Source organism: Strix aluco, chromosome 2, assembly GCF_031877795.1.
Source record: "Strix aluco isolate bStrAlu1 chromosome 2, bStrAlu1.hap1, whole genome shotgun sequence".
Classification (NCBI taxonomy): domain Eukaryota; kingdom Metazoa; phylum Chordata; class Aves; order Strigiformes; family Strigidae; genus Strix; species Strix aluco.
Genome location: NC_133932.1, coordinates 8,267,489 through 8,295,458, shown reverse-complemented (window position 1 = coordinate 8,295,458; position 27,970 = coordinate 8,267,489). Strand labels below are relative to the sequence as shown.

At 51.1% G+C, this 27,970-nt stretch overlaps 1 protein-coding gene across 8 annotated transcripts; it reads right to left on the bottom strand.

Moving 5' to 3' along the window:
• Nucleotides 1–328: 328 nt before the first annotated feature.
• ATN1 (atrophin 1) lies at nucleotides 329–27,970 on the bottom strand. 8 transcript variants are annotated; one of them, XM_074810345.1, is made up of 11 exons: nucleotides 27,827–27,968; nucleotides 9,859–9,986; nucleotides 9,450–9,643; nucleotides 9,115–9,252; nucleotides 8,642–8,755; nucleotides 5,289–7,327; nucleotides 4,811–5,033; nucleotides 3,986–4,703; nucleotides 2,568–2,711; nucleotides 2,126–2,306; nucleotides 329–1,579 (listed from the first exon to the last, which is right to left on the bottom strand). In XM_074810345.1, exons 3-11 carry the CDS (start codon nucleotides 9,525–9,527, stop codon nucleotides 1,546–1,548), a joined length of 3,669 nt encoding a protein of 1,222 aa, XP_074666446.1. In that variant the 5' UTR covers nucleotides 9,528–9,643; nucleotides 9,859–9,986; nucleotides 27,827–27,968; the 3' UTR covers nucleotides 329–1,545. The 8 variants fall into 8 exon arrangements, with proteins under 8 accessions (XP_074666446.1, XP_074666435.1, XP_074666449.1 ...); XM_074810334.1 differs by lacking the exon at nucleotides 27,827–27,968 and adding an exon at nucleotides 27,341–27,634; XM_074810348.1 differs by lacking the exon at nucleotides 27,827–27,968 and adding an exon at nucleotides 27,341–27,634 and having other exon boundaries at nucleotides 9,859–9,981.

The following is a 27,970-nucleotide window of genomic DNA, read 5'->3' as shown; positions in this document are numbered from 1 at the left end:
CCTCCAGGGCTGACAGAGGCGGCGGCGGCTCCCGCCACCGGCCCCTCCGCCCGGGGCCTGCTCCCCGCTGCCGGCCGCCCCCGGGGCCCTCGCAGGCCTCTGTCCCCGCCGCCGAGCCGTCCGGGCCTGCTCACCAGCTCCTCCGCGGCGTTTCCGGAGGCGGCGCCTGGTCCCTGCGGCCCCGCGGCGGGTACCGACTCCACAACGCGTCTCAGCAGCCGCGATTTTCACGCCCCTGCCTGCGGAGTGGTTTTGCCCGCGCCCAAGGCGAGCCCCACATGGCCAGGTGCCCTCCTGGCCCCAGGAAAGAGAAATTAACACAACGGAGTCTGTTTCTGGAAGGGTTTTTTTTTTTGTTTGTGTTTTTTTTTTTTCCTTTTTTAAGAGCTTCATATATATATTTATATATATAAATTATTAGAATGTGTGTTGGGGCTTGGGAGTGCGTGGGAACATCATTTGGGTGTTTTTTCCATAGCTGGGTTGTTGGTTGGTTTTCTTTTCCTTTTAATGGTTAAGTAAATATATATATGGGGACCAATCGAGAGATACAACTGTGAAATCAGACACGCACGCGGGGGGCAAGGGAGTCACAAGTTGCTACATAAAACTGCCACGTCTAATAGGATGTGCATGAGTTAAAGTACATCAATTAGAATGGGTGAGGGGAAAGGGGCAGCCGCCATCTTAAAGACAGTCCCAGGATGCAGTATCGCCCGGCCACATCAGCTCTCCCCGCGGGGCTCAAAGGGGTCATGGGTAGTGATTTGCAGTCTTGGAAAGTCTCCTGGTGCTTTGCACCTTTGTGGCCATGCCCGTTCCTGTCGGCCGTGGGAAAGCACAGCCATCATCTTGCAAACAGTCTCACGGGGCGCTTTGCACCCTGACGGCTGGGACCAGTCCCTCTGCAGGCAGGAGTGGCCGCTTTTGAAGGGGTCCCGTAATGCTTCGTTTGCATCCGAAGGGATGTTGGAGAATGGGAAGCTGCTCCGGCTAATCTGAAAAAGTTCCACGTTGCTTTTCTGTATCGCTAAGCAGTATCTTACACCTAAAGGGGGGTGGGGCGTGAGGAAGCATCTTGAAAAAAAGGCTCTGTTGGGTTTTGAGTTACTTCTTGCTGCACCTCCTCCTCGCAGAAAAGGCAGCAGCATCACGTCCACGAAGTCCTGCAATGCTCTGCACTTTGTATTTAATGCAACTGTTCCCCCGAAACAAAGGTTGGAGCTGCTGCCACCCTGAATTCATGTCAGTCTTTGTCTTTCTGAGCTCTGTGCAATGCTGATTCTGTTTTCCTCAGAGCTCTGCTGAAATCACGTACCGATCGTTTCATATCCGTTAGTGGTGTTTCAGTCCCTCCCCAGTTCTCTCCTCCACTTTGCTCCCAGGATGCCATCCTGTACTTCACGTCCGTTTTCTCTTGCACTCTACTGCATGGTGGGATCAGGATGTGTCACTCTGCAGCTTCCCCTCCCCCAGGATTTGGTTGATCAATTGCTCCTCTTGAGAGAAAGACATGATGATGTCACGTTGACAGTAGAAGTCCATTTAAAGGGGTTTGTCACTTTCTTTCTTCAGGTGGCTAGGAAAAGAAGAGGAACAAGGTGATTGTGAGAGAGGAAAAGGCTATTTAGTATCTCCCACTGCCTTTTGTTAGTCTAGAACCACACAACACTGCTTGGAAAGCTTCACAAATCCTTGGAGTAGGAGGTGCTATCGAAATGGTACAGCACACCTCTCTTTCCCAACGTGCTTCCCCATGCATTTGTGAAAGCCTCATCTTGGCAAAAGCATCCAACCCTTGCGAATGTTTGGCATTTTGCCAGGGGCATCAGTTAGTTGTAACTGTATTAAGCGTGTGTGAAACATGCAAGTTTACCCCCTGCCCCAGAGGAGAGCAGCTGAGACCCCAGATGAGATTAGCCACTGAACAGCCCAGTTGCCAAGATCACCCTTCCTGGTGGCCAACACACAGTGGCAAGGCATCCCTGCTCCCAGGTGTGGGCTCAAGCCAAATCACCCACTTCAGGGCCAACGCTTCCCTGTTCCCACTGCCTCTGCCACCCCCAGGCCAGGGACAGAGTGCTCTGCTCGCCCCGCGCCGCGGAGAGAGCGCAGGTCTGTGCACCTGTAGTAATCCTCCTGCGTCGGGAGCGGCACGCCGTGCAGAGGGTGGTGGGCGTGAAGCCACTGCTGCTGCTCCAGAGCCAGGCGCTGCAGCTCAGCTGACTGCGCGTGCATGGCCTGGAGCTGATGTGCTGCTGACATGGGAGCCGAGAGAGAGCCTGGCAGGTCCCTGTAGGGTGCAGCTGCAACAAAACAGAGGATAAACAAGTTAATGTAACGCCATCCTCACACACGGCCCCGTAGCTTTGTCGAGACTCTGCGGCACTTCCTTTCCAGCCCTGCCCCTGCGCAGGACTTGCTCGTCCCCTGGCAGTGTAGGCCCGTCCTCTGCCATGCCAGAGCTCTGTTTAATGGACCTCAGAGGTTGGTCCTGTGACCCCCGCCATGACCACACTGCCCCTTGGAGCTCTTTAGAGACCAGCAGTCCTTGTGAGCACCCTTACCAAAAAGCTGGTGGCGCAGCACTTCATTCTCATGTAGAGGGTGAGGCAAGAGAGGGTTGGGGATGGTTCCAGCTGGGTATGGTATCCGGGTGAGGTGAGATCCCGAGGCGAGTGGGTCAATAAGAGGGTGAACAGAGGCTGAGGCTGGGAAGAAAAAGACATCACAAGATAATTGTCCCAGGCTTTGTAAGAGGTAACGCAGAGAAAGGCTCAAGGCACAACAGTCATGGAGAGGGTTGTTGTGTGTTAGGGATGGGATGATTTCAAGGCTAGACAACACAGTACCATGTCCTTCTGAGTGTTACTCTTTTTGCCTGCATTGAATTTCATGTAAGCCAGTCTGGCGTAGCTCTGTCCCTACACTCCTCAGGGAGAAGGTACTGCTCCTTAAAGTCGATTCTGCAAGGACCTGCTCTGCAATCACGTCTGTACCCAGCACCGTGCCTATCTATCTGCCAACCTGGCTGTCACACATGTGCATGTTCATATTGGGTGCTTCCATTTCCAGGTCTCACCCAGTACAGACGCTCAGTGCCAGGCACTTAAGTTCGTAAGCACTATCTAAGGCTGAAATGCAAGGTACTATTTATATGAAAACTGCTCTTTTCAGTGTTTTGGAATCGCTGCCAGAGTGCTGGCTGGAGGCGCCCAGCTATGGAGTGTAAGGGAACGGATGTTCATTTGTACCTGATGTACCCCATACAAATGTACCTCTACTCTGAGTAGTGGCGACTGCTGGGTGTCTGTGACTCTGCCATCAGATCCCACTGACCGCTTAGAGTACCTGAGCGGGCACAGCACTTTTCCCTATCGTATTGTAGTTTAACTGTTGATTCCCTGAGATTTTCATCCCTAAACTTTTTTACTTTGCTTTCCTATAGGATGTGGAAATGGAAGGGACCACCACTCAGTTCCAAAGGACAGCAGCCTTACAATTAGCCCATCTTCTCTCCCATCCCATCCCACCATCTGCAGCAAGAGCCACAGGAGCAAACTAGAGAACCAACAGTTCATTAGTCCTAAGGATACTGTTGAAACTGTTGTTAGCAGAGCTCCCGCTCCCGCTGCGGACCACAGCGCAAGGGATGCAGTTTACAGCACCTGCATCCTGGTAGCCAGTGGGACGCCAGCACCCATCCTGCGTCCCCGGAGATCCAGAACTAAAGGTCATGGGGCAAACAACTCTGCTTGCCACTAAGCAGCAAACTCCCAGACACCCCAATACCTGCAACAGATGTCCATGTCTTTAGAAGGATGAGAGCGAGGGCAAGGCTGCATGGCCTCTTCTGGCTGAAGAGGTAGGTCTGGGGGGCTCAAAGTCTAGTCTCAGCAGCTTTTGGGCTTTCCCCAGGGCCAGAGGGAGTGGAAGGAGGGGGAGCAAGGCTTTGTGCAGGGCACCACAGCCATAAGGTCCTTACCTGCATGTATGGCATCCTGCTGGTGGAGATGGAGGTGGGAGTGGATGTGGGAATGCTGATGATGATGAGGTGTCACATTGAGCATCTGCAGCCGGGCCAGAGGATCATTGCTGAGAGCAGCCACCCGCTCGGCGTGCTGGCGCTCCGCCGCCAAGCGCTCGGCGTAGGACATGTCGGGACGAAGGGTCGGGCCGGCTGCCAGCGCCAGCCTCTCCCGCTCCAAGTGGCCCAGCCCTGGGTGGAAGGGAAAAGCGGGATGAAGGCCGGGGGCTGTCTGCAGACTCAGCCCGCCGTGGCGTGGGAACGGATCCATGGCAGCAGCTGGCACAGCATGGAGCTGCTCCAACTCAGCTGGCTTGACTTCAAAGCCAGGCTTGAGACGTTCACGCAGGTCCCGGTCCCTCAGGTCTCGCTCACGGGCTTCCCGCTCTCTCAGCTCTCGCTCCCGTGTCGCTGGATCACTGCTGTAGATGGCCGGCACGTTGTAACCCAGCAAGCCTGGGTCGACTGCACCCAGCGGCACATAGAAAGGGTGGTTGCGGTTGCTGGGGGACATGACGTGGGGCCGTGCATATTCGCTGAGGGTGCGCAGAGCTGGGGTGTCGGGGCCCAGGTAGGGGGGAACAGTCGCTACAGCACTGCCCTGCTCGAAGGAGGGACGGTGGGGAACTGGCCCGAGAGATGAGCACTCAACCGGCCGGCCCTCCTGAGCCATCTTCTGCAAGAGAGCAGAGAGACCAATGTCAAGTTCCAGCGGGGAGCGGCTGAGGGGATCCTTGAGCACCCCCCCGAGCTGCGCTGTGGCAGTGAGACCCCCAGACCTACCACGCTCCTCTCCAGCTCCCGCTCCTTCTCCCGCTCCCGCTCCTTCTCCCGCTCCCGCTCCCGTTCCCGCTCCTTCTCTTCCCGCGCCTTCTGCTCAGCCTCTCGCCGCACTTTCTCCACCAGGTCTGCCCTTTTCTTGGCCAGCTTGGAGCCGTCGAGTGGCACGAAGTACAGATCTGTGCGGGAGCAGGAGTTGAAGCCACGGTCCAGGTGTTTGTTGAATCTGGGGGCAAGAGGCAAAGCCTGTCAGCACGGGAGGGGGCTGGAAGGCTGGGATGGGGACAGAGATGTGGACAGGGATGGAGACAGGGGCAGGCAAAGCCGAGCTGGGCACTGTGGAAAAGGGAAGAGCATCACGGGAACGGCAAAAGGGCGCAGCTGCACTCCACGCTTGGGGTGACCTCCTCTTCCCTGCCTCATACGTCCCTCCCCAGCCTGGGGAAACCCCCCCCAGACCCCCCCTACAGCTGCCCCTCACCTGGCTGACTGGCTGGCGTGGCTCGGCACGTCCACCACCTTGGGGGGCGGTGAGGGGCTGCGAGCGGGCGGCACGGGGCTCTCGGGGGGCTCGTACTCCTCCGATGGCTCCTGCTTGATCTGCGCGGCGCTGAGGGGGAGCGGGGGTGGTGGGGGGGCCGGGGCAGCCATGCTCCCCGGCAGGGCCGGTGGGGCAGAGGGGGCGGGCGAGGGGGCTTTGTAGCCCCCTGCTACAGGGGAGGAGGCCACCCGGTAGCCAGGAGGGGTGGCTGCCCGGAAAGGGGCGGCTGAGGAAGCGGGGGGCGAGCCTGGCTTGTATGGGGCTGGGGGCTGGAAGGTGGGGATGGGGGAGGCTGCCCGCTTCCCGTAGGGAGCCACGGCTGAGGGGGGTACCGGGGGAGAGACTGTCTTGTAGGGGGCTGTGGAGGGGGAGGCCATGGTGGCGATGACAGTGGAGAGGGTGGTGGCAGCGGAGGTGACCGGAGGGCCAGCACCATGGGCAGGGGAGGGGGGTGGTGGCGGGGGGAAGGTGTAGGTGGCAGGACTCTGCCCCGGGGGGTGAGCACACATGCCGGGGTAGCTTCCCTGGGAAGAGGCAGCAGAGGAGGATGAGGAGGAAGAGGAGGAGGAGGAAGAGGAAGAAGAGGAGGCGGAGGAGGAGGAAGAAGAGGAGGATGAGGAGGAAGAGGGGGCTGCAGCGGAGGCCAAGGGAGCCTGGCTGTAAGCAGCCTGGCTGTGAGGAGGGTAGAGGCGCAGCCCGTAAGCGGCGTGGGAAGGGTGATGGCTGCTTGACTCCAGGCCGTGCGGGTAACCCCCGGGGGGCTGGGGGGGAGCTGCGGCTGCCGGGGAAACACCCCCGCCACTCCCATGGCCGTGGTGGTGCTGCTGGGGTGGCTGCTGGTGATGGGGAGGCTGGCCAGGGAAGGGGGCTGCAGGGTGGGAGCTGGCGTTGCCCAAGGGGCGGCTGTAGGGGGGTGGCCCCTGGCTCCAGACGGGCTGGGAGGGCAGGGAGGGCTGGGTGTACTTGGGGGGCTGGCTGGACACGGAGAGCCCGCTGGGCGGGGGGAAGGAGTGGCCGTAGGAGGCACTGTAACTGGGCAGGGGCTGGGCCGGGGAGGGCTGGGGGTACTGGGCCGAGGAGCTGGAGGGCGGCAGTGGCGGCGGGGCGTAAGGGTAGCGGGAGGGCGCCAGGGCCGGTGCCTTGTCCTGCCCCATCCCATGCGGTGATGGAAGGTGGCCGCTCAGGGCCTGCCCCACCATCCCCGGGGAGCTGGAGGCGGCCACCGCGTTGTTGAGCGGGCGCAGGGCCGGCGGCGGAGGCAGATTGGCAGAGACGTGGGGGAAGGATGGGGCCGAAGCCGGGGGGGCGGCTGGAGGGTTGGCTGGGGGTGTCTTTTGAGGGGGGAGCCCCCCAACCACCGATGCCAGGGAGATGGGGGTGGTGGGTGGTGGATTGTGCTTGGCGCTGAGGGTCTGCTCACGACCCCCTGGTGCTGGGAGTCCCCCCACTCCACCGGCCATTTTGGCCCCAACCTGGACCACATTGGCTGTAGGGTAAAGAGGAGTGTGGGAAGAGGAGGAGGAGGAAGAGGAGGAAGAGGAGGAGGAGGAGGAAGGGGGAGCAGATGGGGCAGCAACAGCAGAGGAGGAAGAGGCGGGTGTCTGTGGGGCTTGAGCCTGGAAAATGCGGGAGGCCTGGCCCTCCAGCTGGGAGTGGTAGCTCCCTGCGGGGGGTCCCTGGGGGTGCACCTCGCTCGGGAGCCCAAAGCTGGGCTCAGGTGGACGGGCCAGGCTGTCGGGAGGGGGAGCTACCGGCGGGCTCTGGGGGAAGAGCGGAGGGTGGTGGTAGGAGTGAGATGGCCCCTGGGACAGCACAGAGGAGGAATCGGAGTCATTCTCCACACTGCCAGGGCTGTAGACGCTGGGTGAGGTGCTCCTGTTATCCTGGTCAATGTCCCGTGGGTCACTGCTCATCTCATCGTTGAAGCTGTGGCCATCAAGGCTGTCAACATCGGATGGGGATGGAGGGCAGGGCAACTCCTGAAGTAGGAATGAGAGAGACGTTATGTGGCCTCTCAGACCATGCACAATACTTTTCAATTTCCCAGAGAACTTGCTTTCTGACCTTTCTCCACCAGCACTAGAAAACTCCAAAGAGGGAAGAAGGCATCGTCTGGCAAGGTATAAATAACACCAGTCCTCCTGCCTCCCCTCGGAGGAACCTCAGTGCTCTCAGGTCCTTCATGAGCATCACACGCTCAGGGAGGAGGTAACGATGGGCACCTTGTGTACAAAGGGAGGGCAGGGAACTGCTACAGATGAAGCTGAGAGTGAATAGATAGGTCCTAGCCAGCACCACCACCACCAGCAATGGGCCGTTGGCCAGGGTACGATACCACAGTGTACCCAACACAGCCCCCAGACCCAGAATTGCTCTTCTTGTCCCTGCAGAGCTCTCCTGGGCCCGCTCCCCTCCAGCCCCCTCTCACTGCCCCACTCCTTACCTCCTGGAGTCCTGTGCTTCCCAATCCCTGCTCCTCCCAATCCCTGCCCCTCCCCACCACCTCTTGCCTCAGGCAATGAAGTACTGGACAATTAACAAGTGCCACTCTTGAGCCTCAGGGCTTACAAAAGAGGCTAAACTGAAAAAAGATCACTGTTGAACTGAACAGACGGAGTGTCCACGCAGAGAAATTACGGACTGTCCACGTGGAGAAATTACACAGGTGTAACCACAGTAGTTTAATTACAACGACCTCATAACGCAAGCAACATCCCCATGTTTGCAGACCTTTAAGGCCAGTTCCCTGAACAGGCTAACAGGGAACTGAGAAGCGCAAGAGCTGAGTCTTCCTCCAACCATCCAACTCCCTATCCAGTCTGGTGGGATTTCCACACAGCCCTGCCACAATTATGTGGCGTGCGCACGAGTGGGTTTTGCACGACTGTCACCTGGAACCCACCACGACTTGAGCACCTCCATTTCACACTGCTGTGGGGGAGCAAAAAAGGCCAAGTCTAACCCGACTGGCAGCTGTGCGTGGAGCCAGGCTCTTGCCACTGAGCCAGGAAAGGCAGGGCACGTGCCCAGCTCTGAGAGTGAGGCAGTGCCCTGCAGACAAGGCAAAAGAGATGGAGAGCCTCCATCTGCTCAGTCGTCACTCCTGGTGGCAATTTTGTAGCCTGGCAGATGCCATTTAGGTTAGAAGAGCTGCAGGGTGAAACCTGAGGTGCCAGAGCTGCCAAGCAGCAGGAACCTCAAGCTGGGCAGGCACGAGCAGCGCAGGTAGGGAACAGAAGACTCCTTTGCCCTGGACCCAGGACATGCCAGCAATCACAGCAGGGAGAACTCACCTCAGTTTTGGTTTTTTTGGGAGCATTGCTGTCTTCCCCTTCACTTTCTGAGATCTCTTCTGTTCGGCCCTGCTTGCTGCCCTTTGGGGTGCAGGATTCCTCCACCCGGCCTTTCTGCAAGGGAGAGAAGAACAGGGAGCTGGCAGCGTCCTGGGGAAATTTCACACCCTGCCAGGCCTTCACAGACTGCAGCAGGCGAGACACAGCCACCACGGCACGTGTGTTGAAGATCTTCACAGAGCAACACTGAGACAGGATATCACAAAAATTAGCACTAAAAAGGGCTGGTGAGACTGAAAATCAGTGCTTGGGAGATGGTAGGAAGTGCAAGATGCTGAGGATGAGAGGAAAGAGGGATCCCACCCATTTCAGAGAGCTAATCCAGCATGGGTTCCTCGGTGGATCCCTTCTGGTCTGCGTCCCTGGATCCCCAAACAGATTCCACCCCACACTTGAGTACTAGCTTATACTACCTTTGTTGCTTGTCGGGATTTCTCCGCTTTGCCATCACTGCTGGAGGTGCTGACGCCGCCGGGGGAAGCTCGACCCCGTGACCTGAGCTCCTCTCGGGGCCCTGGAGTCTCTTTCTTCCGTCCACTCCGCATTGACATCTAAGAGAGGGATCACTGGATCAGTCCTGCTTTGCATCTCCCTCCACTCCTGCCCTGTCCCCAGCCTCCCAAAGCCCCTGAACCCCTAGCACTCCCACTGTGCCAAACATGTCCACAAGCTTTGCTATGAGCCTCAGTCCCAACCCACAGCTTCTGCTCGGCTCTGGTGTCCCACCCCCGTCTCCCATCTCACGTACTGAGTCCTTGTTCTGTCGTGTCTTCATTCTTTTGAGTGTGGGACCCCCATTCTCTTTGGCCCGGTTTGATGAAAACATAAATTTTTATCACTCTGCACCCCCCTTCGGCTATTCCCGGGGAGATGGAGACGGGCAAGAGCAGTTCTTCTGGAAGGGAAGCTTACACCAGCAACACAACAAGATCACGGTGAATCCTGAAAGAAAGACAAGGAGATAAGAGAGGAGAAGGACTGAGTGGACATCCTTTGTTGATTTGCTATAGAAATATGACAAAATTATTACTGTTTCCTTAATTATTATTTACAGACGCAAGGATCTTTACCAAGAATGTAATAAACTTTCCGATCAGAAGGTAAAAAGATTTGGCCACTGTCACCTCTGATTTCCAACTTCTAGGAGTGATACTTACACAATGTGAGGCAGTCAGCACCCAACAATAATTTTTTGGAGGAAGCAGGAAGTAATGGTTATCAGTATGTTGATTTTAGTATTTCCTCTGAAATCATTTTAGTATTTCCATTTCCTTGTTTATCTGATCTTCAGAGAGAGAGAGGGAGAAAGATAATGGGAAAGTGCTTTAAAATGGTTGTAATGACAATTTTCCCAACTTCTTAAGTTCCTCTTTGCACTTTTGTCAGTGCAGTAAGTCACACTATCCCTAACTGGCCATGTGCTGTCATTAGCTAGCTCTGCATAATGAGCCCCCAGTGGCCTTTGCTGAAGGGATATTGTACAGCCCTGCCCTCTCCAGAGCATACACACATGCATACATGCACCATCAAGTCTTGCTTAGGCTGTTCGATGCCCAAGGTATACAAATAGGTGCGAGAAAATGCATTTAGCTTTGATTTTGCATGACGCAAACAGAATCAACTCTGTTTAGCTTGGAGTGCCTGCCTACAGTCTCTTCCTTCTCCACATGCTGGACTGTTTCTCGGGGTACCAGATAGAATCATGCCCAGAGATGCAGAGTACACCCTTACACTCTGCAGCAGCAGGAAGATTTCTGCGATCCCTCTGAATAAATGTACAGCTGTGTGCCATGTCCAAAAGCACCGTAGGTATTTAACACCCTGTCATGCCACACAGTTCCTAGTTTAGAGTATGAAAGCACCATGATTGTGTTAGCCTGGAAACTTGACTGAAGTGACTCAGAGATGCTGCTCCTGAAGCTAGTTTGCTTGGCTCCATCCATCTTAAGATCTGCTGCACTGCACTGCACAGATTCACCAAAAAGAGACTGTCCTTCCCCAGCCTGTCATTCAAGCTCCTATACTCAGCCTCTGGAATGGTCAATCTGCAAGACAAAGAAACGTGTCCTGTGGATGAGGCATCAGGAGAAAAGAGATGCATCTCTTGGGTTGTATCCTCTGATCTGGAAGCACAGAGTTTTGTGAATAAGACTTGAGATTTGGGACTCCTAAAGACCTGGGAAGATAAGCACAGTCTGGATGCACTTTCATTTCTCTGAGAAGGGAGCTGAAAGCAGGGATCAGAGCAAAGGCACCAGATGGGAGAACTCTTGGACCTCCTGTGTAGTGTAGCTCTGCTGCTGGACTGTGTGGCCCTGGGGTCACTGCTTTCTACCACCTCTGTGAAAAGGGAGTAATGACACTGGCCTGTCTCTTCTGGGGCTCCACATCATCCCTAACCAATGCTTAGAGAAACCCATCCGGAAGGTACGTGGGAAGAGCAGGGGATTGTTTGTTTTAATTTCATTAATATTTTATTTGACCCTCATCATGAAAGCCACAGGGGACTCATCCAGCATTAATTCCCACACAAAACAATTCATTAACTGAGCCCTCTTCTTTAATAGAAAAATAGCTCACAATGGTTTATAACTGACCTAATGGAGGCAGAGCACTCTCCTAATCCCTACCAGCTGACGTGTTTTACAGCCTTACATTTCATATTTGGGCCTTCAGTTGCTAATTCAGCCAGTTACATTGATGCTATTCTAGATAAGCATCTAGAATTAACATTTCTTACACGAAACAAACACTGTAAGTAAGGCGATCCTAATTTAACTCAACTTCAACACACACCATGTTGGCAACCTTCAAGTATTAGCTCAGCTCTGAACACACAGAAGCAGCAACAGCACATTACCAATATGTCACTGCTCTTTACATTCAACAGGGATGCCACCCACACCTCCCACACCAAAGAACCGAACATCATAACACAGCGCACAGGTCTCGCTTCAGCTTTTCATTAACCCTGTAATGACAATTATGGTCTTCTTTCTAGAGGAGTAAGTCAGAGAAAAAATATGCAGCCAACCACATACTGAAACTTCCCTTTTTAAAAGAGATACCAGCTCGGTACTTATGTCAACCGCTGAATATGCAGTACCAAACAAAGCCAGAAACAAACAGGTATGTTTCAGTAGACATAAGTTTGTATCATTTTAGAGAGCGAAGACTTTTCTAAAATATATTAACAGAACTGACACACACATTATTAGGCTCAGTACAGCAACTGTTATGTGAGAGGCCAGATGAGAGGACCACAACATCGCCTTCTAATTTTAACATCTATGAAATAAAAGCTTGCAATGTGAGCCTTGACAATTAACAAAGTTACACCTAACCCCTCCTGTCACTGAAGATCCCTGTAAATGTCTCTGAAGAGTTCTTAGGGCTCTGTGGTTTTGGAAAGGAAATGAGATATTTGGCAGGACTGCTGTCGAAGGGATAACCTTTTCCTGGCCCTGTGAAGCCCTTTACAGGTTTGATTGAGTTATGAGGCATTGCAAATTGCTATTTTCTGTTTGTGTTTCATACGACCCAGCTTGGTTTGGCTTACTGCCCAAAGCCCTCCATATTCTCATGTACGCCCTGGTGCAGTCTCCTGTAAGCAACGCACACTCAACAGGCATCCCCACATAGGATCCAAAATGGATCCCGCTCCTCCTCCTCCCCAGCTCCAAGTAACTCTCCTTGCCAAAGTTGGACTGTCCTGCACGGGCAGCCAGGAGATCATGGGCTCCAGTTCCTCTTCTATTGAAGAATGCAGTTAAGCTCTCTCCTTCCTAGGCTGTAGTGCAGAGCAACTCTTCACAGGTAACAAAACTGGAATCAAGTCCATCCCAAACGAGGTGCACTCAAGTTTTACCTACTTAAGTATACACCCTTGGTCTCTCTTAGAAAGTTGGGTAAATGTTTGTCCTTGGCTCAGGATAGCATTTACACATTAGATTGAGGGTCTGAGAAAATAAATTTTCCTAGATGGCAACAGAAGCAGAAGAAATGGGAACAGGACTGAGTGGTCTGGGATGGTGTTCGAAGGCTTGGCCAGGACTGTAAATGACAAATGAATCACGTGCCCCAAAGATTTGCACATGCTGGGGCTGCACCCACAGGTACACCCAGCACATGTCCCAACAGCAGGGAGGAAATTTCCAGTGAGACAGGGATGTCTGGGAGGTGCCTCCAAATCCACAAAGAGATGAAGGTTTTTGCTACTTCAGCTGGTGCTAATGGCAGAGCAGGATGGGCAGCCGGAGTCCAGGGCTCCAGTCTGCTTGAGAAGGTTAAAAGCCAGCCAAGGTCCAGCTAGTCCTCCCTGGGGCCAGTGAGAGGAAAAGGGAAAGCTGAAGGCTCCCAGTATCCATGTCACTTACAAAAAGAGCTAACACTATCATTACTTCAGCAGACATTTAAGGCCTGATCCAGTCCTCACTGAGGTTGGCTGCTGGTACTCAGTTGTCAATAGTTACCATCGCCTCTTCCCCTTCTTTTGTATTACTCCTCTCTTGGTGAAAAAAATAAAATACCTCTGCTTGGTTTTATTATCTGCTACTCCTGATCTTCTCTGATTGTAACATTCCAGTAATCTTCGGCAGATTCAGACCTGGTCCAAGCAGGAGGGGAGGTGCAGCAGGCAGAACGTGACTATGGTACGTGACACAGGAGCCCACGCTGAGCTAGCCAGTGATGATTTGGGGGTGGAGGGGAATAGCACTGATATAGCCTCCTCTCTCCACTGAAGCTCTGCCTAGGCACCGCTTGGTAGACCACATACCAGTTGGAGGCACTGAGTGCAAAGACGTCGAGGTGCACGGCTCGATCATTCAGTCTCAAAGAAGAAATTAATTAAAAACTCTGCCACTCATCAGGACCACAAATGCTGCAAGAAGGGGCAACTTGACAGCATCTGTACTTTTAAACAAAACGGGACAGCACCCATTCTCTGGTCCCGGGGGTGACTGGAATTACACAGCTTGCACCTGGATGGCAAAATTTTCCTGCCCTCCAAAGGGGGATGGACACATCTAACCTGGTCACTGGCAATCAGTATGTTCCTACACTAGCTCCTAAACCATGCTCGGGCATCACCTGGGAGAGCACTTGTTGGCACAGACCACAGACCATACAAAGGAGCCATCGTCCTAATGGACAGTGCTGTGCACCAGTGATGAGGCCCCTTTCGTGTGTTACTAGAGATGTAGCCAGCGTTATCTTCCACTAGATGTTAGTCCACAGAAAATAAGTTTGGAGTAAGGAGTCAGGGAAGTTCCTTCTTTACTCTAAGTACAGATGTTCAGAAGTTCAAACCTCTTGTTTTCTTCAGTCGGGAACTGTTGAAAGTACACAGTGACTATTCCTTAAGTCATATTTTGAAATGTAGGAACTACATCCAAAATCCTGCGTGAAATCAAAGGCATTTGGTATGCAAAGGCAGGGACTGAGAAGTCAGAAGATGTGAGAATTAAACTGAGTCTGCTTCTCTGCCAATTCATTAGCTCTGTGTTCCCATCCTGGTTGTTCTCTTCCCTCTTCTGCAAAGGGACAGGTTAGCACTGGAGGGAGGAACCAGGGTGGCAAAGCAAACACAGCTTCTTTCTAACACATTGCAGATGCATATGCATGTAAGAGAAGAGCAGGTTCATGATCCCATCATAAGAGAAGAGCAAGTTCAAGATCACCTGAGGAACCTGACCATACACAAATCCATAGCACCCAATGAGATGCATCCCAGGGTCTTGAGGGAACTGTCCTGAAAGTAAGGAGAGATGATAACTGATGGACCCCTCTTGACAGGTAAAGATCCCTCAGAAGGGAGTGCCCATCTGCAGCAGCACAGCCAGGGGACACACACCATGGATGGGAAGTCAGAAGCTGCCATACATACATATATATATATATATATATATATATATATATACTGGCCAGTCCCAGGCATTTTTAATTCCCGTCTCCATTTCCCTCATTTTAGAAAAGGAAGGCAAAATTCCCAGAAATGTAATCGAGTTTAACAACTGTGTAGTATCTTGAAAACACAAAGTTTCATCCAAAATACTGCTATCAGACAACCTGAAGTACACCACTTCCAGTGGCTAATTACCTGACTTCACGCTTGAACCCTGGCATCTTACTGTAGGGCATGGTGGAGAAAGAGAGGGAAGGGCGCCACATTCAGTGTTAGATGGCAACGAACAAACAGGTCAGGTTCAAGTTGCACGTCACAGTCTTACTGTCAGTCTTTTGATATGTACGTGGAGAGTGACATTACTGTAAAAGGGAAAAATGATTGTGTGAGCAATGGAATTAGGATGCCAAAATGGCTGAATACCAAGATGGCAGTGGGCAAATGCTTGTGACTAATACTATCTTGGGTGTGAATATTCCCATGACTTGCAAATTGTTTTTCTTGGTAAATTTTGTGAAGAATAAATGTATTTATGCGACACCAAATGAAAGGTAGTTTTGAAACACAGCCATTTTTCTGTCTCCCACAAAATAATTACAACGTTGGGAGGAGGCAGGGGCTGTGAACTCAGGCTGGAAGATGGATTAATTAAGGAGTAAGACTGTAGACCTGGTCAAATAGTCATACTCCAGTTAAAACTTTTGCCTGCCCAATGGATGAAATTTAACTACATCTCTCTTACAATACTAATGTGAAGCTGGAGGATCTCAGGAGACTGAAATACTCATGAGCCCAAGCTCATGTGAGCACTAGCTAAATCCTTCTCTACCTGCTCGCCCTGCTCCTGCAGGCCACTCCTGCACGGCTGCCCACAGGCACACCACAATCAGAGCACACACCTCCCTGTCCTCCACAGCCTCCCCCCTCAACACTGTGACGGTGACAGGAGCATCCAGCCACCAGCAGCTATCAGACACAGCCGGGCAGGACTGAGACCTGCCCTGCTAGGGAAGCTTAGCAGCACGGTGTTACACGGCAGACGGAAATGCCTGCAACTCAACTGAAAGCTGCTATTACTGTTCAGAAATCAAAACAGAATTTCAGTATAAAAAATAGTTCAGTATAAAAATGGTGATAGTTGTCAATTTTTGTCATCTTCTATAAATAAATTGATTTTATATTGGCAACGTACTGGAAATTTCACTGGATTCTTCTGTCTTCAAAATATTGCAAAAAATGGGTCACTATGAAATATTTTAAAATAAGTTTAATCAATAAATATAAATATACACTTCAAAAACTCCGTTCTGTACCTAAGGGCAAATTACACACACTTTAATATACAAGCTGAATGAACTCTCTTGATATGTATGTAAGAGAAGAGCAGGTTCATGATCCCATCATAAGAGAAGAGCAAGTTCAAGATCACCTGAGGAACCTGACCATACACAAATCCATAGCACCCAATGAGATGCATCCCAGGGTCTTGAGGGAATTGGCTGATGTAGTTGCCAAACCACTCCCCATGGTATTTGACAATACTCATGGCATTCAGGCAAAGTCCCCAGTGACGAGAAAAGGGAATATTGGACCCATTTCTAAAAAGGGTAATAAGGAGGACCCTGCGAACTACTAACCAGTCAGCCTCACCTCAGTGCTTGGTAAGATCATGGAGCAGCTTCTCCTGGAAGACATGTCAAAACATAAAGAAGACAGGGAGGTGATTCCTTGGCTTCACCAACGGCAAATCGGGCCTGACTAATCTAATGGCCTTCTACAATAGAGTGACTGCATCAGTGGACACAGGAAGAGCTACAGATGTCATCTACCCAGCCCCTGTAAGGCCTTTGATACGGTCCCCCACAACATTCTTGCCACTAAATTGGAGAGATATGGGTTTGATGGACAAGGAATTGGATGGACGGCCCTGTCCAAAGAGTTACAGTCAACAGCTCAATGTCCACATGGAAGCCAGTAATAAGTGGTGTCCCTCAAGGATCCGTACTGGGACCAATACTATTTAGTATCTTCATCAGTGACACAGACAGTCAGGGATGGAGTGCACCCTCATCAAGTCTGCAGATGACACCAAGCTGAGTGGTGTGGTTGATGATACACTTGAGGGAAGGGATGCCATCCAGAGGGACCCTGACAGGCTTGAGGAGTTGCCCCATGTGAACCTCAGGAAGTTCAACACGGTCAAGTGCAAGGTCCTGCACCTGGGTCAGCACAATCACCAGGATCAATACAGGCTGCGGAGTGAAGAAATTGAGAGTAGCCCTAGAGAAGGACTTGGGGATACTGGCGGACAAAAAATTGGACATGAGCTGGCAGTGTGTGCTTGCAGCCCAGAAAGCCAATCGTACCCTGAGCAGCATAAAGAGAAGTGTGGCCAGCACGTCGAGGGAGGTGATTCTGCCCCTCTACTCTGCTCTGCTGAGACCCCACTTGGAGCGCTGCGTCCAGCTTTGGGATGCCCAGTACAAGAGAGACATGGACCTGTTAGAGAGGGTCCAGAGGAGGCCACAAAAATGGTCAGAGGGCTGGAACACCTCTGCTAATGAAGGAAGGCTGAGAGAGTTGGCACTGTTCACCCTGAAGAAGAGAAGGCTCCAGGGACACCTTATTGTGGCCTTTCAATATATAAAGGGGGCTTACAAAAGGGAAGACTTTTTACAAGAAGGATGGAGAGATACTTTTTACCTGTAGTGACAGGACAAGGGGCAATGGTTTTAAACTGAAAGAGGGTAGGTTTAGATTGGATATAAGGAAGACATTTTTCACAATGAGGGTGGTGAGACACCGGAGCAGGTTGCCCAGAGAAGTTGTGGATGGCCCATCACAGCAAGTGTTTAAAGTCAGGCTGGATGATCTTTAAAGGTCCCTTGAAACCAAACCATTCTGTGATTCTATGATTCTAGGCCTAAAATACCTCCCATGCAAAACAGGGACTTAACCTGATCCAACAGCTTTAATCCTTTTCTTATATGTACTTGTCAACTTATCTGTCAACAGTACTTGTTGACAAATTCACTTGTCATGCTACCTAGGTGCTCCTTCACCCCAGTAAAATAATAAATAAAAATTAAAAAGCTCACGTTTCAGGGAAGGGTGCGAAATAAGAGAACTAAAAATAAACTTGCAGAGTGCTAGCAGTCGTAGGAGATAAAGCCAGTTTACATTTTTTTAAGCCTATATTAATGTTTTGTTTTCTTAATTCTGCACAACCATGAGGAGTAAGAATGTTATTTTGAGTATGAAAGCTGTAATTCTGGAACCTCCATTCAATGAAAAAAGCATCTGAGAAAAAAATATTTTCTGATGAGCAGAGTGAAATAAAAACAATTAGAGATAAAGCAAAGTAATAAATAATCAAAATATTCATGCATTTAACAATAGCTTAATTTACAGCATAGAAGATATTAATTTTTGCAGAAGCAACTGAAAATAAGGTTTGATTCGCTAAATGAAGGTTAGATGTACTAAAGAAGGTTACGTTAATCATAAAACGATTCCTGAGGGCACACTAAAATGACTGTAAGTATGTAACAGATTTACTTAAAAATCTCAGAAGAATCATTCAGTCTCCCCAGAGGAGGGCCTCTGGATCTCTTGGAGACACAGGCTAGCAGAGCCCAGTGGAGGATCACAAAATGCAACACACTGGGCTCTCCCCTCCGCGAGCGGAATGGAGGCCTACGGACACGTGATGCAGAGGAAGGACGCATCACACTCTCCATACTCACTATTTTAAGAAGTGCAGCATCTTCTGTATTTGCAATGCCTGAGCACATCTTACCTGTGGAGCTGTTTGGGGTTAAGGGTCTATTGTAATGCTTAACACCCCTCTTTTTATACATAGGTGTCCCTTTACTAAGGAGTGCAAAGTGAATTACTCAATGATATCACACGCTAGTTGCCCAGAGACTCAAAGGAAGATGTCAGCTCTAAGGGACACCTGCAGGTCTCTGCTCCAAACTCCTGCTCGCAGCTGGGCTGACCCCAAATCTCGATGGGGTTGCTCACGGCCTTGTCTAGGCAAGTCCTGAACATCTCAAAGAGCGAATCTTCCCCAGCTGACCTGGGACACCCATTCCAGTACAGAAACACCCATTACCAGTCATAATTTCCTTGCTGCAACTTGTGACCGTGACTCCGTGTACCAGCTCCTCGCTGCTGGTACATGGAAGTTATTCACCTGTCAACCCAGCATGGTTCCACACTTCTGCTGCAAGTCTTTACTGGGGAAGGCTGTTGGCAACTTTACAGCTGCAGGACATAGGTAATAATAGAGGAAACTAGAATCTGAATCCAAAGTCAGGGTGGACACACCATCCATCCCTCCCTTCAGTAACAGACCAGTGAAGAGCAAGCATGGTCTTCCCTTTCTGCCAAGGCCCGTATCATTCTGAAGCTCTGCTCAGAGCCCTCAACCCCAGGAAAACTACAAAGAGCGTAGGGAAGAACCAGAGAGAAGCTCAGTAGCTAGAAGGATCAAACTCTGTAAATGGATTTGAATGGATGAAGTGCTGAAAGTATCAGGCTAGGTGGAAGAAAGCCTGCTGGATCCTGACAAGGATCAATGTCCTACCCCCCAATGGCATTAAGATAGGAGACACTGTCAGTACCGCTGATGATCACAATTTAAGAGAGAACTTAAGAGAATAAAACACTAAAGAAGCAAAAACGGGATGGATACAGAGAAAGGGCAAAGGGAAGCCAATGTGGCTGACCAAAATAAATTAATGAGGGTAACAATGAGGATGAGAACTGAGGAGAACTGTAGGAGGACTTTCCAAGAGGAGTGACTGGGCAGTTAAGAGGCATGTAAACTTCCATGTAGATAAATATAAAGCAATGCACACAGAGAAAAAAACAACTCCATCTCCACATATAAAATGATGGAGTCTGAGCTGACAGGTGCCACTCACAAGTGATACCCTTGGGAATCGAGGCACCATCAAGAAAGTGAACCACATACTAGAAATTCCTGAGAAAGGAACTGAAAACAAAACACAAAATATCATGTCCTACCACAAACCCATGGCTCTCCCACATCTTGAAACGTGTGTGCAGTTCTGCTCCTTCCACAGGAACTAGAAAGGGCAACGAAGAGGCATGACTGAGTGGGTTAGACATCTGTGTCTAGAGAAAAGGTTATTAAGTGAGGATGTGATCAAGGACTGTAAAACCGTGTATGAAAAGGTTGGGTAGGAAATATTTTTTTACTCTCTTTTCCAGTACAAGAACTGAGGGTCATCAAATACTACTACAAAGAAACAAGTTCAAAATCAACAAAAAGAGGTAGTTCTTGAAATGGGTGGCTGCAGAATTTCCAGTCAAAGGACACTTACAGGTGCTAGAAGTTTGCACAGGTCTGATGGGAGACTGGAGAGTTTCATGCAAGACAGAATAACTGGTGCTTTCTGAATAGTGAGAAACCCCATCCAGCTATGGTAGTCCCTTTGCTGAAAAGTCAGAAGCTGTAGGAGTATCAGAGGAAAACAGCACGTAAGCTTGCCTTAACTCACCCTCTTTCCTAGCTGGAGCAGCGGGCTCTGGACCAGAGGGACCTACTAGAGTCACTGGCATGTTTTTATCAAGTTCAATAGCACAAAGTGCTGAGTGATACACTGAAGAGAAGTGACACGCAGATCTGCCATAAGAACTTCTGCTCATCAGTAGGGAGCGCTAAGGAGAGGGATTTACTAATCCCAGGACAGCTACGGGCACCATTGTTATTTCAAAGGCATCAGGCAGGTACTATCAAGCAACACGAAGAGGTATTAATGCTACTGAACACTGCACTTGTCAGACATCCTCTGGTAGACCATGTAATGCTTCGGTTACCCAACATCAGGAAAGATCAGAGTGGATAGGAAAAGGTGCAGGAAGCAGTTTCCAGAACGCTGAGGGACACAAAGAGTCTCTCTGTTCTGTACAAGACCTATAAAGACTACTTTCTTTAACCTCACAAAATAAAAACTGATTACTGTCTGTAGAACACCAGAAACTAAACACAAAGGAGTCAGAAGGGATATTTAAGCTAACGGAGAAGGTTGGTATAAGAACAAATGGGTATAAAAAGGCCACCAACGATTTTAAGATGGAAATGAGAAGACTCCTGGCCACATGGTGAGGCTCTGGGACAGCTGTCCCTGGACCATAAGAGGGGCAAAAGAAAATCATTATTATTAAGACAGATTCGCTACGTTTGCAACAGAAGGTAGGTGGCATGGTACCCAGAGGGACTTTGCAGCCCGTGACCCAAGGGACACCCTTTTGATTCTCTGTTTCTAGGAATTCATGACAGCGAAGCCAATGCAAGAGCCATGTGGGCAAAGAGCAAGACTCTGAACAGGATGAAGATGGACAGACAGATCCAGAAGGAAAGGAGTGAACTGAGGCCAGGGAGGTGGGCACAGGAACAGCAGACCCGAGACTGATAAGCTTTGAGTCACACCCTTGCTTAGGATCCCACAGCTTTTCCTGCCTGGGGCTGAGGGAAGGGAAACCCAACAGTGTGTCCAGAAGAGATCGCTGGAGGTCTCCCACTCACACCCCCTGTTCATAGTAAACTGCAAAGCCAGAGGAGGTTGTCACGAACGCCTTGGAGAACAGCGTTCCCAGCCGCCCTGGGAACCTGTGCCAGTGCTGAACCACCCTTGGGAGGAAGGAGAGGTTTTGTCTTCACCAAGTTCACGGTGAAGTATGATTTTAGTACTTATGATTTTATGAAATCAGAAAACATGTTTATGGCTAAATTAAGGTCTTCCTGTCATAATACAATGAAGGATTAAAAGTCACAAGTATTCAAAATTCTCCCCAATCTCCAGAGAATTCAAAGCAAGCAATTCATGCCAAAGTGCTACCACTTACAGACACATAACCTGCCTTAATGACCACAGATATGGGCCTCCACCTCTCAAGCAAGCACCTGAGTCCAGAGACCGAGCCCTGATTAGGCTCAGACTGGACTGCCAGGAGAAAGGGCATGATGGCAAGTTAAACCACTGCCCGAGATACTTTTAATGCCTTGAGTAATCTCTGTAAAGCAGCACTCGACAACCTGTGGGCTGAAGCCCAGTGCACAGCTATGGCGCAAGCATGACTTGTCCCAAAAGACCTCACGAATGGATCTGCTGTCAAAAAGCAAGTTACCCAAAGCTTGCTGTTGAGAGGCAATGGTGGCCCATCATGGAATATCTCTGGTAGCTGGTGAAGGCACCGGCTGAACAAAGTTTGCAGAAATATAGGTAAAGTTTGCAGGTGGTGCTGAGGCAGGGCAGACGGTAAACAATTAAATGGAAACTTTGGCACAGACCAGTTGGTGTTACTGCTGCAACAGGGTTGCACAGAAAGACAAGTGGTTTAATTATGGCAGATTTTTACATTCAGAACAGAAGAATGCAGAGTGCTTTCAAGGATGAAGATCAAAGGATAAAGAAGAGCTCAGAAAAGGCCTTGCAATTAATGGCTGATAGCAAATGGAACACGAGTTCCCAGCACAAGACTTCTAAGGGGGCTATTCCTGAATGAATGACACCCACCAGTGCATAAAGAGAGGAATACTCTTCAGGAGCACAAATAGAGAGATGATTTTTCTACCTGACTATATACAGGACCGGTGGGACCATTACGGGAGTAGTGTGTCCATGTTTCACCCGTGTACTCCAAAGAGGATGCTGACAAATTGAAAATTTCCAAAAAAGGACAAGAAGGAAGTCTGGTAACTCCTACCCTGAGCTTTAAGAAGCTCAACATATAGCTCATCAGAGAGAAGGTTAAATGGCAACTTGAAGATGGGCTAAGAATACTACAAATGGAGATGATTTCTGACAGCAGAGGGCCCTTTAAACCTCCAAGACAAAGACCCCAGACCCAATGGATCTAGCTGAAGTTAGTCAAATTGTACACTGAAATAGTGCAAAATCTGAAAAGTGGGAGAAATCAATCACTTGAAAAACTTGCGTATGGATCTAGTGTATCACTGGAAACCTAAGTTTTGGGGTTTTTTTTAATTCTAAAATAAATACTCTTAATATTTTCTGCAAAGACCCCCCAGGTGACACTCCCTGCCACGTACTGTGCAGGGGAGAGGACCAGCCAGTTGATCAGAACAGGTTCTTCAACACTAAAGTCATTAGCAGTCATAGAGAGGTTGGCCAAGAGGTGATGGGGTCTAGCTCTGGGCGAACATGTACTTTGAAAACAATGGTCTAGCAATGTATGAGGAAAGCTTGATAAGATAATCACGACTGGATAAACCACTCTTCATAGAGGGTGGACCCTCTCCATGTGTCTGGTAAACTCTGAATAATTCTGAGGAAAATGACTTCATCTGTTGCACTGCCTGAAAGAAAGACAGTAGTGTATCCAAAGTAGTATGCTACAGATACACTTTATATCCAATACACTACGCTATATATATCAATATAAAATTCAATATGATGTAACATTATGTAGCATATAAGATATATTATATTATATGGACTATTATATATATAGTGATATATACACACACACATAAATATATATATATATATACACAGTATATCCAATCCACTGTCCAAAGCGATGAAGGTTGCTCAAATGCAACCTTCACTTAAGTGATCTATAGCACAGAGAGACCTTGCGGAAGAAAGAGGGTATCGCCAAGTGCTTTGAAAGGCAGGGAAGTACAAAACTAAAATTTTCCAGCTAAACTGATCTATGATGAACAATGTCACCAGGGCAAGAGACATGAAGGAAGATTGAAAGCAGGCAGCTACCCTTCTTCAGCAAAGCCGAGACAGACCATCATTGGCTGAAATTGCTCAGAGAAGATATTGCAGTTACCCTTTGGTTTGTAGGTGAAAATACTGCCACAACCGTCAATCAAACATTGATATTTTTACAGGAGACAATAACAAATCAGTGTTTGCTGCCACAACAAACACAGAAACCGACCATCAGAGATTTCTGCAGGAGTACTATCAGACTGGAAGCAAGGCAATGCTTCTGAAGGGATCGCTTCCTTGCAAAGCTGACCTGTGTTAAACTTTTAATACGTGCCAAATCCTCACCCCCCAGCACTTGAAGCCCACATCAGCCAACTAGACTAAGGTAGAGAGATGAAGTTCAAACCGCTTCAGCTGGAAACATCCCCTTCTGTCTCATCATTCTCCACACACATCTCACTGAGGACATGGGCTGCAGGCCCACGACTGCCCACCACACGACTGGAAGGACAAAAAGATTGTCCAGCGTTCAGGTCAGCGTGACACAAAGAGCAATGGAACATGTTCCTGGGCAACCTCGCAACAGACACATGTCTCGGGCACTGCTGCAGCTTCAGTAACTTAGGCAAGGCACTGAGATGGAGCATCCAATGTTCACGTTAAACCATCCACTGTGACCAGACTCAGGCAGTGATCACACGACTTAATTCTGCAGAGCATACATACCCTAGGTGTAGCTCACTTGGTTAAGAGCATGACTTTCAGAGATGCCTCCACTTTTAAACACACTCAGAACTGTGTTGCCTTCTCTTTTGGCCTTTAAGAAATTTGTAAAGCATTACTATTCTGTACTTCAATAGGAACAGTCCTCAAGAAGTACAGATGGAAGAGATGAAGTGATAAACGCAGGAAATGTACTTCATAGTTCCAAAGCATCTCCTAATGGAGGAAGAAAGAGATCAGAAAATCCACTGGAGGCAAGAAAGTAGTTTATTTGTCCAAAAGAGAATGAGAGAAAGAAAAAAAACAGAACTGGGGAAGATACAGCCTGACAGAGGAGGAAAGCATGTTATCAGGAGAAAAGACAGACACCCAATGAGGAAAAAATGTAAGACTGGGTAAACATTCATGTAGATATTTAAAGAGGGGCACAGGTGAATAAATGTTCAGACCAATTCCAGAGACTGCATTTGCAAAGGTATTATACCCCAGAGCTGGTAAATAAATAATCCTTCCCTACACAGCCACTGCTCCCCTTGGCTCCACCTCACCCTCCAGAAAAATGCTGATGAACACGAGGGAGCTTCAGGAGGAATCAGGAAGGTATACACAGAGTGACAGAGGCTGAAATTTGGGAAGAGGAAAACCTGCCTCTTTCATCTCAGCTACAAATAGAAACAGAATGGAGTATTTCAGTTGGAGGGGATCTACAACGATCATCTAGTCCAGACGGACTAGATGCTCCCCCTCTTGAAATAAAATACAGATCAGATTGCTTTCAGTATAGTGATCCCACTATGCTATAGAATCCTTGCACACCCATTATTATTTTGGAATACAAGTATGCCCACAAGTAACCTTATTGTAATTTCTTGTGCAGACAAACCTAAAGGTGAGACTGCCAGAACCTTTCAGAGGTATCCAAGGGGTACAAAATCTGGGGGAGGAGGTAAATGAATACGAAGAGAGGTAAAGGCAGGCCATCACAGCAGGTTAAACCTGTTAATCTTCTTCATTAGGATTCACTACACATTTAATCTCCTAATGTTTGGAGGGGTTTCATCGTTTCCAGCCCGAACCATGGTACTACGTGTTCACTTCTTAATGGCCATACTTGAAAAGCTCCATCATGAATCACAATTGGAAAAGTCTGGTTTGAAAGACCAAATCATTCCCAAGAAGTTGGGAAATACGGAAACGATTGGTTGTGCAGTCACCGATACGAAACATAAAAATAAGAACTTGGCCAAGAAACAAGGAAAAAAGGATGAAATTCATTCCAACAAACAATTTGACCACTCATATTTACAAGTGTCCCATCCATGGGTGATGATCTTGGCGCTCCAGCCCCTCAGGGATGCCTGTGCAGCACAGCAGTGATGCACAACACCCTCGAGTTTAGAAGAAAGGAGGGTCCAGCTTTCAACTCAACGACTGTGGGATTTGGGTTATGTAACTGAGGTAACCAGGCACGTAGTTGGCTGATGCGCTGACACCGCCGCGCTGGCTCTGGTGGGAAGTCAGGGCTGAACTCTGAAGATCAGGCATATGCACACCCGCAGGGTGTGTAACCATGCTCCATCGTTCAGGCGGACACAGAATGGATGGCATTTCCAACTCCTTCTCCTCTGCTGTCCCGCTACGCCTCAGGATAATGGCCCACTAGTTTCTCCTCACTTTTTCAACACTGGAAAGCGTAGTGATTCCTATGCAATCCACCCAATACAACCAGAAATAACAAAACCAGATTTGAGCGGCTAGCTCGGTAATGACATGCTGCTCTTCAAGAACCATAGCACACTGCAAAACAGATCCTGCAGACAAAAGCCACAGAAATTCTTACAGTAGCCATCCTGGCAACTAAGTAACTCGCCACATAAAAGTCAAGGCAGCCACAGCACCAAGACCAACGCAAAGAGAGACACTGCCCTCTTCGAAAGCAACTTCAGGAACGTACAATAGCTACAAAGGCAGAACTCAACGGCGAGCAAAGGCAGTGTGTAAAGTAATGCCACGGTGACCAAATGGCTGCCACTTCAACAGCACAGCGGCCACTCGGCAAAATACAACCGGCAATTCGCTGGGCAACAACAGCCGAGGCAGGCACAGGCCGTCAGCCTGCAGAAGCCAGCCAGGCAGAGCCGCCACCACCTTGATGGCAGAGCCAGAAGGACAGCGTGGGAAATACAGGTACCACTTCTCCAAAAAAAACCACTAAATAGCAAAGGGACAACCAGCCCAACGCACCGGGGGATCTTAGCCAGAGCGCAAACGCCATCCTAGTGCCGCCCAAGCGAACGGGTCTTGTCTGTGCCCTGGTCCCCAAGTATTTGGCATTTCAGAGGAGAGGGTTCCCAGGCTGAGGGTGGCACCAGGGTGGGGGGGTGGGTGTGAATCCCACCCGCGCCCGCCACAGAAACAGAGGGGGAGCAAACACACTTCTTGGTACCCCGATACCCCCGGTCAGGTCCCGACGAAAACATTATTTCCAAATACTCCTGCCGGGTCCCCGGCCGCACCTGGGAAAGCGGGGACAATACGAGCCCCCCCCCCCCCGCCCCGGGAGGAAGGGGTGGCTTTGGGGGCGGGCAGCGTGCCAGCTCAACACCCCCCCCCCAGCGCTGCGGTGCCTTCCCCCCCCCGACCGGGCTGCGAACTCACAACTCCCGCCTCGCCCCGGACCCCCGCGCCCCCCCCTCCTCATCCCCCCCCCCCGCCGGGCACTCACCCCCCCTGCCCCTACCGAACTTTCTGCAGCAGGGAAGGGGGGGGCTCGGCGGGCGGTGACGTCACGCCGACCGCGCAGCAGGGGGTGTCCCCGCCCCGGGACCCCCGCGGTGGGCGCGGAGCCCCCCCTGCCCGCCGCTCCCCGCCCACCCCCCCAACTTTCCGGAGGGAAGGCGCCGTCCAAAGCAAACAAGCCTCGGGCGGGCTGAGGCGGGCAGTGCCCCCCGGTGAGGTACGAGCGCTCCCGCGGGAGGCGGGACGGGGCCGATGGGGCCCCCCCGAGCCGAGCCGAACCTCCGTAACCCACGGCCTCCCGGCCCGCGCCGCATCCACGCCGGGACAGGCACCGCCGGGGGCCCTTCCCCAGCGCCGCGGGGGTTAACCGCCATCCCGCCCTTGCCCCCCCCCAACTTTGCTGTCGTGTGTCCCCCACCCCCCCGCCGCCTCACCCCCCTCCCGACAGACGGACCGGAGGGAAAAAAAAAAAACCCACCCGCGGAAGAATGCAGCGAGGGGGCGAAAATGACAAGCGGAGCGGGAGCGGCTGTGAGCGGGCGAGGGACTCACCGGCGGCTCCGGAGGGGAGGTCGAATGAAGGGAGGAATGGAGGCGGCGAGGAGCGGGGGGAAGGGATTTAAACGCTGCGCCCCCCCCCCCCTTTTTTTTTTTTTTTCTTTTCCTCCCTCCTCCTTTTCCGCGCTCCCTCGTTTCCTCTCGCGTCTCCGGAATAACCGGTCGGTGGCGCGGGGGCAGCGGCTCCGGGGGGGGTGCGGCGGGGAGCGGGGCCCCCCCCGCCCCGCGGCTCTGTCGCCCCCTCTCCCGCCGCGCACCCCGCGCTCAGGCGCCGCCGCCGCCTCTGCCCCGCCGCCCTCCCGTCGCTCCGACCGCTGCCCGCCTTAGCCACCTCCCATTTCCGAAGAGCCCAGAACAAGCCCCCCTCCCCCGCCCCTCCGCTCTGTCACCCCCCAGCCGCGCTCGCCGCCGCCCCTCCCCACCACCCTTCCCCGCGGGCCCCCCCCCAAACACACCCCACACACCCCCCGCACAACCCACCCGAGGGGTCGGGAACGGGCCCGCGGGGAGCGTGGGACGACGGGGGGAGGAGAAGACCCGGCCGCGGGGCGAGCAGCCAGCCCGGCCCCGGCCGCGCCCCGCGCCGCCGGGCCCCGCTCCCCGGGCTCTCCGCCTCCCCGCCCC

Coding starts and splice junctions, on each gene's coding strand:
- ATN1 (XM_074810358.1), bottom strand. CDS start 9,527: ATGTTTTCATCAAACCGGGCCAAAGAGAATGGGGGTCCCACACTCAAA. Junction 9,253..9,449: donor CACGACAGAACAAGGACTCA/GTACGTGAGATG, acceptor TCCCTCTCTTAG/ATGTCAATGCGGAGTGGACG. Junction 8,756..9,114: donor AATCCCGACAAGCAACAAAG/GTAGTATAAGCT, acceptor TCTCCCTTGCAG/AAAGGCCGGGTGGAGGAATC.